At 44.8% G+C, this 16,436-nt stretch overlaps 1 protein-coding gene across 1 annotated transcript in view; it reads right to left on the reverse strand.

Moving 5' to 3' along the window:
- Positions 1 to 875: 875 nt before the first annotated feature.
- SLC17A9 (solute carrier family 17 member 9) overlaps positions 876 to 16,436 on the reverse strand; it is a gene marked incomplete at its 5' end in the record, with an annotated part of 43,896 nt that continues 28,335 nt past the window's right edge. Inside the window, 6 exons of the mRNA XM_079979616.1 lie at positions 876 to 4,209; positions 7,295 to 7,324; positions 9,589 to 9,644; positions 12,711 to 12,826; positions 13,616 to 13,650; positions 14,700 to 14,787. Of these exons, the coding sequence (XP_079835742.1) occupies positions 4,046 to 4,209; positions 7,295 to 7,324; positions 9,589 to 9,644; positions 12,711 to 12,826; positions 13,616 to 13,650; positions 14,700 to 14,787 (489 nt within the window). The 3' untranslated portion in view covers positions 876 to 4,045. The remainder of the gene's footprint in view (positions 4,210 to 7,294; positions 7,325 to 9,588; positions 9,645 to 12,710; positions 12,827 to 13,615; positions 13,651 to 14,699; positions 14,788 to 16,436) is intronic.

The raw sequence follows: 16,436 nt of genomic DNA on the forward strand, positions 1-16,436 counted from the left end.
GATGTTTGGTCACAGTGTCCTATGCCAATCTGGTTCCCTTCAGAATATTTCAACTACAACTCCCATCAGCCCCAGGCAGGTTGGGCTTGCTGGGGCTGATGGGAATAATAGTCCAAAACGTATGAAAGTAACCCAGCTAGCAAAGGCTGTTCTAAGCAATTATCAGCTCAAGCCATGTAAATTTAATGGAGATCATCTGCAATGCAGACTTGGCCTTAAGCAGCCAGTTTGACTCTGAACTCTGTGGTGTTGCTGCTTTTTACAGCCTTTCAGAAGGGAATTCAACAGGAGTCTTGAAATCTAGACTTGGGTTGACCCAGATCCCAGTTCTTGCAGCTCCCTCTGTTGGACTCCGCATGTAGCTGTTTCTCTGAAATGCATGGAAAAGTAATCCCCCTGCAAAGTAATGTGTGCATCATAGAGATGTCTGTGTTGTTACAGGTACAGTAGAAATGAAGAAAAGAATGGCATTCAAAGCCCCAGAAATTAGAAGAGGGAAAACAGGCTTCATATCCCACACAAAGAGAGAGACTGAAGCCAAAATACAGTAGCAGACACAGAGCCAATTAGGAAATTCCAGCCTGCATCTAAAGAGGGTTGTACAAAAGATTTTCAATGTGAGGCACATTTGCATATCCACACACTTAAAACTGCTTTAATAATTCCATTTCCACAGGGAACCCTGCAACTTTCTCAGGAGAGGGGTTTCCAAACGAAAACGATCAGCACCACAAAGCTGTGGGAGGGAAGCAATGGCCGTTTAAAACCAACGAAGGTTTGCATTGCAGCTATTCCGGCAGTTTCCCAATCCTTCAATCCATCCTCCTGCTGCCTCTTTGCCCACAGGTAAATTTACTCATGAGGAGGCACCCAGCTTGAGAAAGGCATGTTTTTGTGTCTACTTTTATTCAAAAGTACAGATGAGGGATGAGGAACCTTAAGCCCTCCAGATACTGATCCCATCAGACCCAGGCAGCATGACCAATGTCCAAAGATGGGATTTGTAGTCCATCATCCTCAACACAGCTACCTCAACCCTGGGATAGATGCGTTGCCATGCCAGTTCAAATTATAACACAGTTTTCCTTGTTCTTAAGTGCATTCTCCCAAAGTACGTGTAGCGGCAATCAGCCCTGAAGGGTATAATTTGTCTGATCTCTCACTCCTTGGAATTACGGTTTACTGTGTGATGGGCAGAGCTCTGACAGTGACTCTTCTTTCCTGAGTGGAGGACAGAGGGAGGTGTGCAAGTCTGGAAAGAAGCCAGCCAAGGTAAATTGTGCATTCACTGCTACTCCCTCCTGAGGCACAGTTATAAAGAAGTATCAAAGAAACAAAAGTGGCTCATTACGGGCGTCCAGATTTCGTACGCGATTCAAATTCCGCTTAATCGAATTCCTGCTTTATTATTGGCAGAGCAACACAGACCTTGCTCATTTAAAGAAGACGACGGATGGCCTGGTTTTCTCTCCTTTATTTTGGGCTGATGAGATTCAGCCAAAAAAACCAACAACAGCCCAAGCCTCTTTCAAAAACCACCCATGGACCAGGGGCCAAAGGATCACTGTCTCGAAAGGCGCAGACCGTATGAAACACCTGTATAGATCACATCCATGTAAATAAATGCTACATTTACAAAAGGAAAACAAATGAGGTCATTTGAACACAACTGGTAGCTGCCATCGAGTGTAACGGGCAGGGGGACCCTTTCAAGTATTGCAATGTGAAAATACACAGGACATTGCAAGGAACAAACAGCTGCTTCTCACCCTCTCTGTCTATAGTACAACCTAGCCACAAGTCCTGATGCATGGACATGCTGAATTTCACCACATCGTTGTCTGCTAGTGATGGGGAATAGGAGAAGACATGGGACATCAGGGTTTCAGGACACAGTAAGATGTACTAGATGTTGCTGAACTACAACTCCCAACACCTGTGGGGATGATGGGACTTGTAGTTAATCAACATCTCAAGGACCAAAGACTCCCCACAACTGCACCAGATGTTACTAAAAATGGGCGGCACTAAGACACACAGCTGTACATTAACCATAACATTAACTTTGGTATTTAACAGCTCCACAGAGATCTCTGAGAAATTCAAACTTCGCTTGTCTGCTAGTTCCTGGAACATTCAAAGAGGAGGCTTGGGATCAGACTCACAGGGTAGTATTCCACCAAGTTTTACTCAAAGAAGGCCTAATAAAATTAATGGGCCTAGCTCAGTCATGTTTAGTTATTTCAGTGGGTTCACTCTGAGCAAATGCCACCCAGGCTGCAGAAGGGCACCGCCATATTAAGTTTTTCCAACGGAGCGCTGTCTGCAGAATTCTTCCCACTACTGGTGTCAGAAACATGGGCCGAAGCCATCCCTGAGCCTGACCTCCAGGACGACCAGATTTTTGCTCCTTCCAGCAATTGCAGACTTAAGGCACAAAAGGGTGAGTTAAGGACTAACATTCAGTTCTTTCAACATTCTCAGTTCACGTAAACACTGATGAAATATATAAACAGGCAATCTTGTAGAGAGAAAAGGTAGAGAACTAAGGATTTTACAGAAGGTGCTTTTCCCTTGACTTAACCCGACAGTGTTTCCATCTGAACCTTGATCTGGAATGGGGAAGAAGAGTCAAACAGCTCTCTCCCAAGAAGCCCAGTACACTATTTTATGCTGAAGGCTCAGAGCTTTCATGCTCCTCTGGTTAAAGGGACTCTCATAAGACACTCTATGGATCCACATTCCTCTTTCAAATTCCTGAGGCTACTGCCCCACAGCCCTTGGAAGAAAGTGAGAGCTAGCAGGAAATCTATATGGCCTCACTGTACATTATATATAAAACAAACTACACTGTCTCCTTTGCATGAACCTCTAGCAAGCTCAATGTCCTCGTTTCTTTGCTTATGTAATACAGCACACAACCTACAATGAACCAAAATCCCTACATCCTATTAAAATACAAATACACACACACACGCACAAACATACAATAAGCAAAATGGAATGGTTCTGGAATAAAGGGGGGAAATTGTTGCCTATCTCTAGTGACGTTACAGGTACTAGCCAATTCCGCCAGAGCACTTCAACCTAGACCAGGGTTTCCCAAACTTGGTCTCTAGCAGTTTTTGGACTACAGTTCCCATCATCCTTGACCACGGGTCCTGCTAGCTAGGGTTGATGGGAACTGTAGTCCAAAGACCCAAGTTTGGGAAACCCTGACCTAGACAAAAAATACATTAACAGGACCAGTGGGAGGAGCCAGAGCCCACATGGAATCTGGCAGGTTTATGGGCAGAGTCTGGCAGAATCCAGAGTTTACTGACTTTTCAGAGCCCAGTCCTTGTTTTCTGAGAGGACACGGTTTTACCAGTCAAACCAGTTAAAATGCTGACTGAGTGGCAAGCCTACCGGCTGGCAGTGGAGAAAGGCCTAAATTCACATTTTCCTTAGAGATTAAAAAAAAAATACTGGTGTGTGCAGGAAATATATCCCTTCCTCCCAACAACAGGAACTCTTCCCTGGAGAAAACTGTCAGGATGTCATCTAAGAACTGAGAAGAAAGAAAAACAACTAACCCATTATTGCTCACATACACGCTCTCACACAAAGTCATTATCTGGAAGTCTACCGGCTGAGAAAACTCACAACTGCGTTGCGTCATTTTTGATCGAGACCCACCAACGAGGGTCTCTGGAACAGAGAACCAAAATGGTACAGAAAGACTGCAGGTTTCACAAACACTTCAGCTGCGACCCGGAAGACCAATGTTAAGGCTGCAGAAAACAATTTCTCTTTTTAACGGGCAGATTAGGCCTTGACTCTGCTCTTCCTGGGACAACGTTAAGTAGCCACAACTCTGTTGCAGTGGACTTTTGTGGGTGCACATCGATGGAACTGAAAATATCAGTAAGCCACTGGATATCCATTTGTCAATTTCTTCATTCATTCTTCATCCATTTCTTCATCCATAAAAACTATCTCGGTGTCCTGTTTAAATTCTGCGTTCTCCCATTCCAGACTTTGTGTCCTGTCTAAATCTTGGTCCCTACAGTTCTACAAAAGCAGAGTCTGTGTCCACTCTGTGAGCTTTCCCAAAGATGAGGAAAGTGCAAAGTCCAAAGGCGTTTACTGCTGCCACAAGATTGAAAACAGATACCCATGAACCAGTGATTTCGATCAGATGTCCGGCTAGGTACACACAAACAACACCTACGTGCAGAAAGAAAGGGAACAGATTGGCAATTTTTAAAAAAATCCATACAATTAGCCTCTTGGGTTTTTTTGCTCATGGGGTAAAAAACCAAACCAAAACCAAAACCCCTACTGATTTGATTACACCAGTTTACTTGAAAGATCTCCTGAACCCAGTCAACTGCTTTGACCTGCAGAACAGTCACTTCTACAAACCTTGCCATTTTCATATATAACGTTATTACGTAGATTTGTTTGAAAACCGCCGATGTGATTTATATTTACATTTTAATCTGTTTTTAATGTTGATTTTTATCGGCATTTTTTAATTAATATGCCGTTTCATGCAAACTGCTTGGAAGGTTTTTGCGAATCGAGTGGTATGGAAATCTCGATAAATAAAACAAAATAAAAAAATTTTCTTCCAGTAGCACCTTAAAGACCAACTAAGTTAGTTCTTGGTATGAGCTTTCGTGTGCATGCACACTTCTTCAGATACACTGAAACAGAAGTCACCAGACCCTTCTATATAGTGAGAAGGTGGGGAGGGGTATTACTCAGAAGGGTGGTGGGAATGGGTGATTGGCAGATAGCTGTGATGAGCCTGTTGACGACTCTTAATGACTGCAATAGGTCTTACAGTGAGGGCGAGCCGGCGAAAAGAGGGCGAGCCCCCTCCGCGCCGGCCCTAAATAGGGCAAGCCACGCCCCCAGCCGACCAGCTGATTGGCTGGCTGGGGGGGGCGGCCCGAGGGGGATTCCCCTGCTCTCGCGGGGGCTGGAACCAGCCCCCGCTCACGTGGGGTGGGCGTGAAGCCCGCAACCCCACCTCCTGGGGCAGGCCCGGAAGTGGCTTTACAGGAAAAAGCAAGGGGTGAGAAGGTGAAAAATGGCTTTGTCATGTATAATGAGATAAGAATCCAATGTCTTTGTTCAGACCAGGTCTCTCCAAGGTTTTAAGTTTGGTAATGAGTTGCAATTCAGCAGCTTCTCTTTCCAGTCTATTTCTGAAATAGAACAGCTACTTTGAGATCTTGTATAGAATGTCCTGGGAGATTGAAGTGTTCTCCTACTGGTTTCTCTGTCTTGTGATTCCTGATGTCAGATTTATGTCCGTTTATTCTTTGGCGTATGGTTTGGCCTGTTTGTCCAATATAGAGAGCTGAAGGACACTGTTGGCATTTGATGGCATACACAATGTTAGACGATGAGCAATTAAATAGTCCCGAGATGGTATGTGTGATGTTGTTGGGGCCAGTAATGGTGTTGTCCGGGTGTGTGTGGCAGCAAAGTTGGCATCTGGGTTTATTGCAGGCTCTGGTGCCAGTGTCCGCGTTAAGTCTGGTTGTAGTATTATTGTGGGTTAGGAGTTGTTTAAGATTGGGTGGCTGTCTGTAGGCAATGAAAGGTCTTCCTCCCAGAGCTTGAGAAAGAGAACTGTCATTGTCCAGGAGAGGTTGTAGATCTCTGATGATGCGTTGTACTGTTTTAACTTGGGAGCTGTATGTGATGACTAGAGGTGTTCTGTTATTTTCTTTTTTGGGTCTGTCTTGCAGCAAGTTCTCTCTGGGTATCAGACATAAATCTGACATCAGGAATCACAGACATAAATCTGACATCAGGAATCACAAGACAGAGAAACCAGTAGGAGAACACTTCAATCTCCCAGGACATTCTATACAAGATCTCAAAGTAGCTGTTCTATTACAAAGGAATTTCAGAAATAGACTGGAAAGAGAAGCTGCTGAATTGCAACTCATTACCAAACTTAAAACCATGGAGAGACCTGGTCTGAACAAAGACATTGGATTCTTATCTCATTATACATGACAAAGCCATTTTTCACATTCTCACCCCTTGCTTTTTCCTGTAAGACCTATTGCAGTCGGTAAGAGTCGTCAACAGGCTCATCACAGCTATCTGCCAATCACCCATTCCCACCACCCTTCCGAGTAATACCCCTCCCCACCTTCTCACTATATAGAAGGGTCTGGTGACTTCTGTTTCAGTGTATCTGAAGAAGTGTGCATGCACACGAAAGCTCATACCAAGAACTAACTTAGTTGGTCTTTAAGGTGCTACTGGAAGGAAATTTTTTTATTTTGTTTTGACTATGGCAGACCAACACGGCTACCTATCTGTAACTCGATAAATAAAACTACAGTAAAAAAATGCGCTGCAAACACATTGACTATCTTTACACTTAGGTTGGCGGTTGCGGCTTGCTCCCTCCCACCCCACACAAAGGCTTTAAGTTCAGGCCTTGATTTATTTATTCATTGATTATTGATTGATTGATTGATTGATTGATTGATTGATTGATTGATTTTTTGCAGGAGGAAAACAGGTAGGCAGGGCCCTTCATGAATTCCACAAGCTCCACATCCAGCTCCACTGATATTTTGGCTAAGTAATGACCCAAACCCCTTACCCCACCCCTCCAGTAGCTAAGGAGCTAAGTAAGGAGTCTGGGGCTCCCTTTAATTCAATTACAGTTGTACCTTGGTTCTCAAATGCCTTGGTACTCAAACAACTTGGAACTCAAACACTGTAAACCCAGAAGTAAGTGTTCCGGTTTGTGAACTTTTTCTGGAAGCCAAATGTGCACCGTTTTGAGTGCCACATTTCCGTTTTGAGTGTTACACTGAGGTCTGTCTGTTTTTGCTATTAATTTTGCATTTTTGTAGCTTTTTTTGTGACTGTGTGGAACCCAGTTCAGTTACCGATTGATTGATTGTGTGACTGCAGTACATTGTTGATTGCTTTCATTTTAAGGATCAATGGTCTCGTTAGATAGTAAAATTCATGTTAAATTGCTGTTTTTAAAAGTCTGAACAGATTAATCCATTTTGCATTACTTTCTATGGGAAAGCGCACCTTGGTTTTGGAATGCTTTGGTTTTGGAATGGACTTCCGGAACGGATTAAGTTTGAGAACCAAGGTACCACTGTACATAAATTATTTGTCAGGGCTCCCTGGCCATCCTCAGAGGGCCAAAATCCCCAGGGTTCTTTGTGCGAAGGGACTGCTTAACAAATCAGTCCTTCGTGTGGACAGACTTAATGGAAGACTTAATGGAACAAATTCCTGAACAATCACTTACCTAATAAGGCCCCACCAGTATTTGCCACACCTGTGGAGAGAAAGGAAACTGAGGCATGGCTTTGAAAAAAATGCACAATGCATTTAATCCATGGTTGGAGAACCCTGCAACTTTCTAGCTGTTGTGTAGACTCTCAAACTCCAACCATCCCCAGCCAGCATGGCCAATGATCAGGGATGATGGGAGTTGTAGTCCAATTACCTGGAGAGCACCAGGTTGGGAAAGGGTGCGCTGTTCCTTTCTCTAACCCCTTTGTCTGGGTTGCCATTTCACTTAAAAACAAGGTGTGCCCTTTTACTTGCAAGCGCATCAGTCTGTACTGCTGGGCGTGGGAAAACGTCACAGATCCCATCAATTTTTGAATGGTTTTTTTATACAAAATCTGAATTGAAAAATATTATTAGGGGGAACCATGGAGGGAGGGGAAGTTGCAGATGGAGTGATTGATTGCTAAACTTGAAATGTTGTTGAATTGCTTATTTGTTTAAAATATATAATAATGATAATGATGATGATGATGATAATGATAATTTATACCCCGCCCATCTGGCTAGGTTTCCCCAGCCACTCTGGGCAGCTTCCAGCAAAATATTAAAATACAATAATTCATCAAATATTAAAAGCTTCCCTAAACAGGGCCGCCTTCAGATGTCTTCTAAAAGTCAGCTAATTGTTTATTTCTTTGACATCTGATGGGAGGGCGTTCCACAGGGCGGGTGCCACTACCGAGAAGGCCCTCTGCCTGGTTCCCTGTAACTTCGCTTCTCGCAGGGAGGGAACTGCCAGAAGGCCCTCAGAGCTGGACCTCAGTGTCCGGGCTGAACGATGGGGGTGGAGACGCTCCTTCAGGTATGCTGGGCCGAAGCTGTTTAGGGCTTTAAAGGTCAGCACCAACACTTTGAATTGTGCTTGGAAACGTACTGGGAGCCAATGTAGGTCTTTCAGGACCGGTGTTATGTGGCCACTCCCAGTCACCAGTCTAGCTGCTGCATTCTGGATTAGTTGTAGTTTCTGTAGCCCTGGGACACCCCAGTTCTCAGGAAGTCACTTAAGAAATGAAGACCTGAGGTTTATTAATGGATGGTCCTTTCTTACATATTATTGGAATACTAACAGTAGGTAAGGCTGAATCTTTTAAGTTTTCTTAATGGGGGAGGGCACAGGTCCCCCCCCAACTGTGGTTGAATCCTGTGCCCCACTGACCAATTTCCACTGGTTCATGCAGCTCATATGCTGACATGTGATCTGTACAAGCTCATCCCCCCCATCCCTACGCCCTGAACTGGCTTTCCCTCTTGATCTCTCAGGCTACATCTCCCCCAAGTCACTTTTCACACAGCTCTTCTGTTATGTACTGAGTTGAATAGGATCCAAAATGCAGCAGTCTGATTGGTCCTAGAACAATAGGATTCAGAATGCAGCATTCTGATTGGTCCTAAAACAATAGGATTCAGAATGCAGCAGTCAGATTGGTTCTAGAACAATAGGACTCAGAATGCAGCTGTCCACAGGAGCCACCCTATCCAGCTCCAAGTGGAAGTGAATCTGCAACCTGATTGGCCTACAGGAGAATCCCAGAATTAGCCAATCACGTGGGGCCCATTGTGTAAATAATGTATATAAAGCAGACATTCTGGGGGAACTTCCATTCCTCCTCACCACTATGAGCTGAATAAAGGGCATGAAATCCACTCTCGACTTCAAGTATATTTCATCTTCTCTAATAAAGCCTTCCCTAACTTACTTTGGCTCCCCTCTGCTAGAACCTCCACGGCCACTCCATGATCCACAAAACTGGTGGTTTTGGCATCTAAATGCATGTTTGCAAAAATTTGGGCTGCCATATGTCCTCTTTTTCCAGGATATGTCCTCTCTTTCAGGCCTGGTTGCCACATGCCCTCTTTTCCCAGGACATGTCCTCTTTCTCAGAATTTTTCTGTTCGGGCGGATTTTAAAAATTTGGCCAAATGTCTGGGTTGTTTTTTGTTTCATTTCGTTTCTGGCAACCCAAGAAAATTTCAAAATAAAAACAATTTTAAAAGCCCTAAGTGCCACTCCCCTTGCTGTTTTTTGTGAATGGAACAGGAGCGCTCTGCAGCTGACCAATTTTCCGTCTGGTGCAGAAATGTGAAGACACCGAAATTCCTATTCATCCCTATCTAATACAGGAATGCCAGTAAATACCACAGAAACTGGTTCACTTTTCCTGGCCTCTGATACCTTCATAATATTAAAATGTGATACTTTGTTTTCCTTGTTGAATATAAAATTTGTAATATATAATTTATCCTCACCAAACAGCAAACCAGCGCATGAAGGAGCCAGGTCTTGTATATTGACTGAGATGCCACTGTTCAGGGGAGGGAAAGAAGAGGAAAGAATATGAACTGAGACCAAGGCTGGGGGAAGGAAGCTGCGAATGAGACAGCTGCAATATTTGAGAAGAAGCTACCATATTTATAGCACTTTTGCTTGCAAACCTTCACTTCCTGTTTCAGAGAGTGGCATGACTCAGAAAGCAAGCTACTATTTATTACAGCGGTAGAGAACCCTTTTGGGAGGGGCAGGCCAGATCTTTATTTTACCCATCCCTGCAGGCCAGTACCGGCAGGGGGACAAAACTACTTACTGTATTTTTCACTCCATAAGACACACTTTTTTCTTCCTAAAAAGTAAGGGGAAATGTCTGTGCGTCTTATGGAGCGAATGCGTGGTCCCTGGAGCCAAATTGCCCATGGGGCAAAAAGCAGATTATGCTTTTTTTTTTTTTAGAAAGAGTGAAGTGGGTGTTGAAACAAAGCTGCTGATCGGCAAGCGATTGGGAGCGAGATAAGGCTGCTGGTAAAGGAGGCTGCTGGGGGAGGGGGGGAGGTAAAGACAGCAAACTTGCAAGGAGACAGGAAGACTAAAGCAATGGGGAGAGAAATTAGAAGAAAAGGGGGAGCAAAAAACTGCTCTAGCTAAGGAAAAGACACTAAGGCAAACAAGAAGGAAGATAGTGTTGAAAGGAAACAGCTGATCGGCAAGTGATCGGGGAGGGAGATAAGGGAGGCTAGCGATAAAGGAGGCTGCCTGGGAGGGGGGAGGTAAGAGCCCATGGATCCTCAGGACTTTTGCACTGGGTCACCCCACATTCACCACCAGATCACATAGCATGTCCATGGCTACAGCCTGCACCAAAAAAAGCACGCATCCACTGTTTTGTGGGGCCGCAATGGTGCAAAAACGTGGTTACAAAGCACGGATCCACATGCATTCTCAGGATTTTTGCATTGGGCTACCCCAAACTCTGTCCAATCGCATGTCTGTGGCCACAGAATGAACCACAAAAATCATACATGTACTGTTTCGTTCAGAATATTTTTTCCCCTTGTTTTCCTCCTCTAAAAACTAGGTGCATCTTATGGTCAGGTGCGTCTTATGGAACGAAAAATACAGCACTTTCTTTCGCATCATAATGGTGCCAGGTGATTGACAAGCAGACTGAACAATCCACTTGTCAAAGTTGGCCCATGCGGGGTGGGGAGAGAAATTTGAAAAATGGTCTTGAACAGGTTGCTAGGCAACGGAAAATTTCCCCAGCAACAGGTGTCCTTATTAGGACATGTGATCAACTAAGTCTGGGTCAGTGTAAGTGAGCAGGTGAATGAGTCAGCATTAGGTCTCTGGCTGGATGGCTAAAGGAGAAAAAGATTATGTTTCTTTCTTTATTTTTCTTTATTCATGACCAGTGTAAAGCTTTTGTAAATAATAAAGACTCTTAGAAGCAGAACCCAAAGGTGTTTATTCCTGTTACGGGAATTTCACTAAGTGCATGGGTAGACAAACTAAGGCCCGGGGGCCGGATCTGGCTCAATCTCCTTCTAAATCCGGCCCACGAACGATCCAGGAATCAGTGTGTTTTTACTTGAGTAGAATGTGTGCTTTTATTTAAAATGCATCTCTGGGTTATTTGTGGGGCATAGGAATTTGTTCATTTTTTATTTTATTTTTTTCAAAATACAGTGTGCCCCCCCCCACAAGGTCTGAGGGACAGTGGACTGGCCCCCTACTGAAAAAGTTTGCTGACCCCTGACTAAGAGAGAGCTGGAATGCTGCTGCTGCTGCTGCTGCAAATAACTAAAAGATGCAGGAAAACGTTTCTGTAAAAGGAACCCTGCTGAAGAAAGAAATGAAAACCCAGAAGTAGATGCTCACATACCAGCAGGAGATACTGTCCAAGCAGGATTGAACTCCCCACACAGTTCAATCCTGCTTTCTGCAAGCTTTGGGCAGGCCAGACCGTTCCCAGCAAGGATTGGCTAGGGCAGTCGAAGCAAGCATGACCAAACTCTCCTGCTCTGGAGGGTAGGACTCGAACCCATGGCTTCAAGTGGCAGGAAAGAAGAATCCGCCTAAACATCAGGAAAAACTTTCTGGCAGTAAGAGCTGTTCCACAGTGGACTCCCTTGAGAGGTTGTGGACTCTACTTCCTTGGGAGATTTTTAAGCAGAGGTTGGGTGCCCGTCTGCCATGGATGTTTGGCGGAGATGTTTTGCATTTCAGGGGGTTGGACTAGATGATCCTTGGGGTCCCAACTCTACAATTCCATGATCAGCTGATGCATGGGAAGCTCAGTCCTGCCTTCTGCAACATTGCCTCTACCTGCTCCCCTACCTGGCGTTGCAGGTTAGGACTTAGGGAGAACAGCCTCGCAGAACTAATTGGGGAGGCCTGGTAGGCTGCAATTGGCTCGCAAAATGAAGGTTCTGTCGGGAATCAAGCCTTATCAGGAGAAACTGGCAACTCTCCCAGGCACCCGGCATGATTCCCTGTTGACCTCCCTGGCTGCATTCCCCAGCAAGATCCAGGCTAGGTCTCGATAGGCAATCCTTCTCAGTGTGAGAAGAACACCCCCCCCCTCTTTCCTGCCCCCTGGCAGGGGAAAGAGATAGACAGAAACATATTTACATGCCTTTATTTCTGTCTTTGCAGCATTACAAAAAACGTGACTGCTCTCTTCAAGCTCCAGCAGTCTAGTGACAAACACTTCCTGGACAGGAATAAACGGAAGAGCTCATATTACACTCTGAGCTAATTCCGGTGCTTCGCACTGTGAATTGACTGTCCCTTTGATTCCCACGGGCAGTCGCAACATTCCCATCATGTTTACTTTTCAAGATAGCACTTTGCAGCTGCATTGCATCCATATCGTAACAGGTTCCCCACTCCGACTCATCACATCTTTCTTCCAAGAAATGTGTGCAGTACAACCTCACAACTGCCTTGCGAGGCAGGCCAAGCTGAGGTCGAGCCAGCACGTTCCATGGCTGGCCAGGGAACTGAACTCAGGTCTCTGCAACCCAATCCTACCACCATGGCTAGCCTTTGGGTTCCCCAAGAGCGCTTCTGGACTGAGAAGGTGTTCCACTGTTACCTGTGGTTGAAGGTCTGTAGTCCCACGCAGGCCGACGCAAACACAACCGCACGGCAGAAACTGTTGGTGTGACCTATGCACAGGGCAAACATGCTGGAAACCCCTGAGCCGACGACCTCAAAGGAGAAGAAAGCCAAAATACCAAATTTAGCTGGTGTGGAATTTAGCAGGTGGGGCGACAGCAGCTTCAGCTATCGTTACCTGATCACTGTTTCCCAACCACCATCAAGGACAACAATCCACTATCTGTATCAAATTCTGAACAATGGGGGAAGCCAGCTGGCTACTCCTGCGAAGGTTTACTCAGAACAAAGTGCCACAGGGTTCAATGGGACATAGGAAGTTTGTCAACCAAGGCCATTATTGCCTACTCAGACTGGCAGCAGCTCTTCTTCACATTTAACTTAAAGGTAATGGTAAAGGTATCCCTAGGGACGCAGGTGGCGCTGTGGGTTAAACCACAGAGCCTAGGGCTTGCCGATCAGAAGGTAGGCGGTGCTTCAGGTTAAAAACAGTTTCAGCTTAAGTACGGACCTCTGGAACGAATTAAGTACTTAACCTGAGGTTCCACTGTAACTAGTTCCTGCTAGCAGAAGCTCACATAATGACTTCCACCAGGACAAGGGCCTTCTGTTTCCTCCTGTGCCCCCTAAATTGGCTCTTGGGGAGGCAGGGGTCAGGAGAGAACCCCCCAGAAGAGCCAACCTATGGGGGGGCGGGGGGAGAGATATCATCTCGCCTGGCAAGCAGGAACATTTGTACTAGTGGAATGCTGAATTCCTCCCTCTGTCTTCTGTACCACCTTGACTGTAACGCAAAGAACAGACCTTGCAGATTTCCTCGTACAAGGAAACGTGTTCCTGTCATGCCAACCTGTTTGCACATTCATTGTCTTTTTCTCTCACCTGCATGAACTTACGGACAGTGATTGCTTTATATCCTGGAAGGAGAAAGAAAGAGTGTCAGAAAGTCTGGAGCAGTTTAAAGAGCCGAGCGCAGCAGCTGTCCTTAAATATCCAAAGGGCTGTTACAAAGAAGTTTCTGCAGTGCAAGGGCCGCATTGCATAGTTCAGCCTGGACACTGAGGTCCAGCTCTGAGGGCCTTCCGGCGGTTCCCTCACTGTGAGAAGTGAGGTTACAGGGAACCAGGCAGAGGGCCTTCTCGGTAGTGGCGCCCGCCCTGTGGAACGAACTCCCGTCAAGATGTCAAGGAAATAAACAACTACTGGACTTTTAGAAGACATCTGAAGGCAGCCCTGTTTAGGGAAGTTTTTAATGTTCAAAGTTTTATTCTGTTTTTAGTGTTGTGTTGGGAGACACCCAGAGTGGGTGGGGTATAAACAATAAAATACTACTACTTCTTTTTCTTCTTATTATTATTATTAGCAACTTTTCGGGGGCAGGACCGGAGGCAAAAGTGGGTGGAGAATGGATTAGAAGTTTCAAGACGTGCCTTCGCTTATTATAAAACCAAAACACCCTAAAAGAGCAATACAGTGGACGCTCGGGTTGCGAATGTGATCCGTGTGGAATGCACATTCACAACCTGCAGCTGCGCACGTGTGGGTTGCGATTTGGAGCTTCTGCGCATGTGCAAAGTGCGATTTAGCGCTTCTGCGCATCTTCCAAAACCCAGAAGTAACCCATTCTGGTACTTCCGGGTTTCGGCGTTCCATAACCCGAAAAAACAGAACCTGAAGCATCTGTAACCTGAGGTATGACTGTACAATTGTGGCAGACAATGAAAAATTGACGATAGGTTTCTACTTGCCTCTCCTACGAGACCCCATCTCTGGCGATGGGCTATATTCTTCCTGACAAGAGTCCTGTGCTTTTTAAGAGGGACACAAGCCCACAACAAGCAGAAGTTCTGCAAGTGACGCTTTGGAATAAAAGCTACACCTGTTGGATTTTCATCCATGCCCCTAGGGGCCCAACCGCCAGCATGGAGAGATGAAAGAGGGAAAACATCCCAAGGGATTAAGTTACCTTGATTGATAAACTGGTCGGAAAGAAATCCGCTGAACAAACTTGTCGGGATCGCCACCAGCCAAGGCACAACATTAAATACCCACCCCTGAAAGGAGAGAGAAGGGAAATGTGAACACAAACAAAAAAATGGCCAGCCCACTAACAGAGGCCTTGAGAGTGCAAGAGAATATGGATCAAGATCTGGCCCTGAATCAGGCATCTTTGAATGTTTACAAGAACATGGCCTGATCCTGCATGGCCCCTGTGTCGGAAGCCTCTTGAGGTCGTGTGGTGCTGGCACAACAAGCAAACAGCCTCAGACCAAGTCAATTTCTTTGTCTATTTGGTTCAGCGCTGTCTCATGGCCTTCAACCTTGATTTCCCATATGATGGTGGACTACAACTCCCATCATTCCCTAGCCAGCTTAGCCATTGCTCAGGGATGATGGGAGTTGAAGCCCAACAATGTCAGGGGACCTTCGGTTGAAGAATGTCCCATCTTTTAAAAATTTAATTTAACTTCTACACCACTTAATATATTTTAAAAATATGTGTGTACAGAAAAGCGGAAGCAACAACAAATAGCATCAACGAAAGTATTATAGGAATACGCGGTTACATATAAATATGTCATATTACTATGAAGTGAGCAATATATAAAAATCAGGGTCAATTGACTTTCCTTTCTGGCACACCCTCCCTCTCAGCCTCTGGGTTCTCAGCCAGGGTCCAAACAAACTCTCAGCTCAGCCGCCAAAGAGTTCCTGGACCGTTACCTCAGGCAGCAAAATGTCTTCAGCTAACCCTGTTTTTAAAAATCATTGCTGATTGGGCACCCGTTTATAGGAAGAATTCACTTGCTGTGTGCACATTTGAACAGAAGGTGGTGCAGTTTTACCACACTGAGTTTTCTGAAAGAGGATTAAAATTCACAGCCCCTGTATTAATCCAAGAGGGTTGCCATATTAAAACGAGGACAAAAAGGTTGTTGAGGTTTTTTTTGCAAAAAAGAAAAATCGCCAAATTCTGGACACATGGCAGCCCTAATTATACAATTATTAAGCAACAGCAGAGTGCAGACAACAGGACATTTGGAACAAATGTTTTCCAGAGTTCTTTGTGAGCATGAGCCTAGTGTGATGTACACTTATCCAATTCTGGACACTTCTTTGAAAGCACCATGTGTGCACTAGCGCAACCGTAAGAACATGTGGTTTGCAGTTATTTTAAAAGATGCAAACCTCCTCTTCTTGCAGCGCAGCTTTAGAGACTACCTGAACCCTTAAATCCCAGCTTGATCACAGAGAGATCATCACTGGTTGTACCCCTGAGTTGGTAAGGCTCATATGACAGAGCCTTCCGTGTCCAACCCTCTGGAATGCTCTTCCAAGAGATTCAGCACGGAATGTCTCTACACAGACCTTTAGTCATTTGCTGAAAACTTCTCTGTGCCACCAAAGTATACACAGACCATTTTGGATAAACACGCCCTGTAATAGTTGATCTGTTTTACTTTTTTGGCAAAAAAAATTAATCAAAGCTTTTTTTTAAATGATACAAGAAGATAGCAAACCTAATCTATATAAAAACAAAAGCCTAAAAAGAAAACAAGAAAGGAAAAAAAATAAGCAGTTTCTACTGCTATAAATGGCTTTGATTTTTTTCACGTGGGTATACAGGTGTGGTTTTTTATAAATAAATGGCTAAATAAGTAAGACGCATAAGCAAAAAGAACACCACCTTAGAGATTTTGCA

Source organism: Podarcis cretensis, assembly GCF_951804945.1.
Source record: "Podarcis cretensis genome assembly, chromosome: 6".
Lineage (NCBI taxonomy): Eukaryota > Metazoa > Chordata > Lepidosauria > Squamata > Lacertidae > Podarcis > Podarcis cretensis.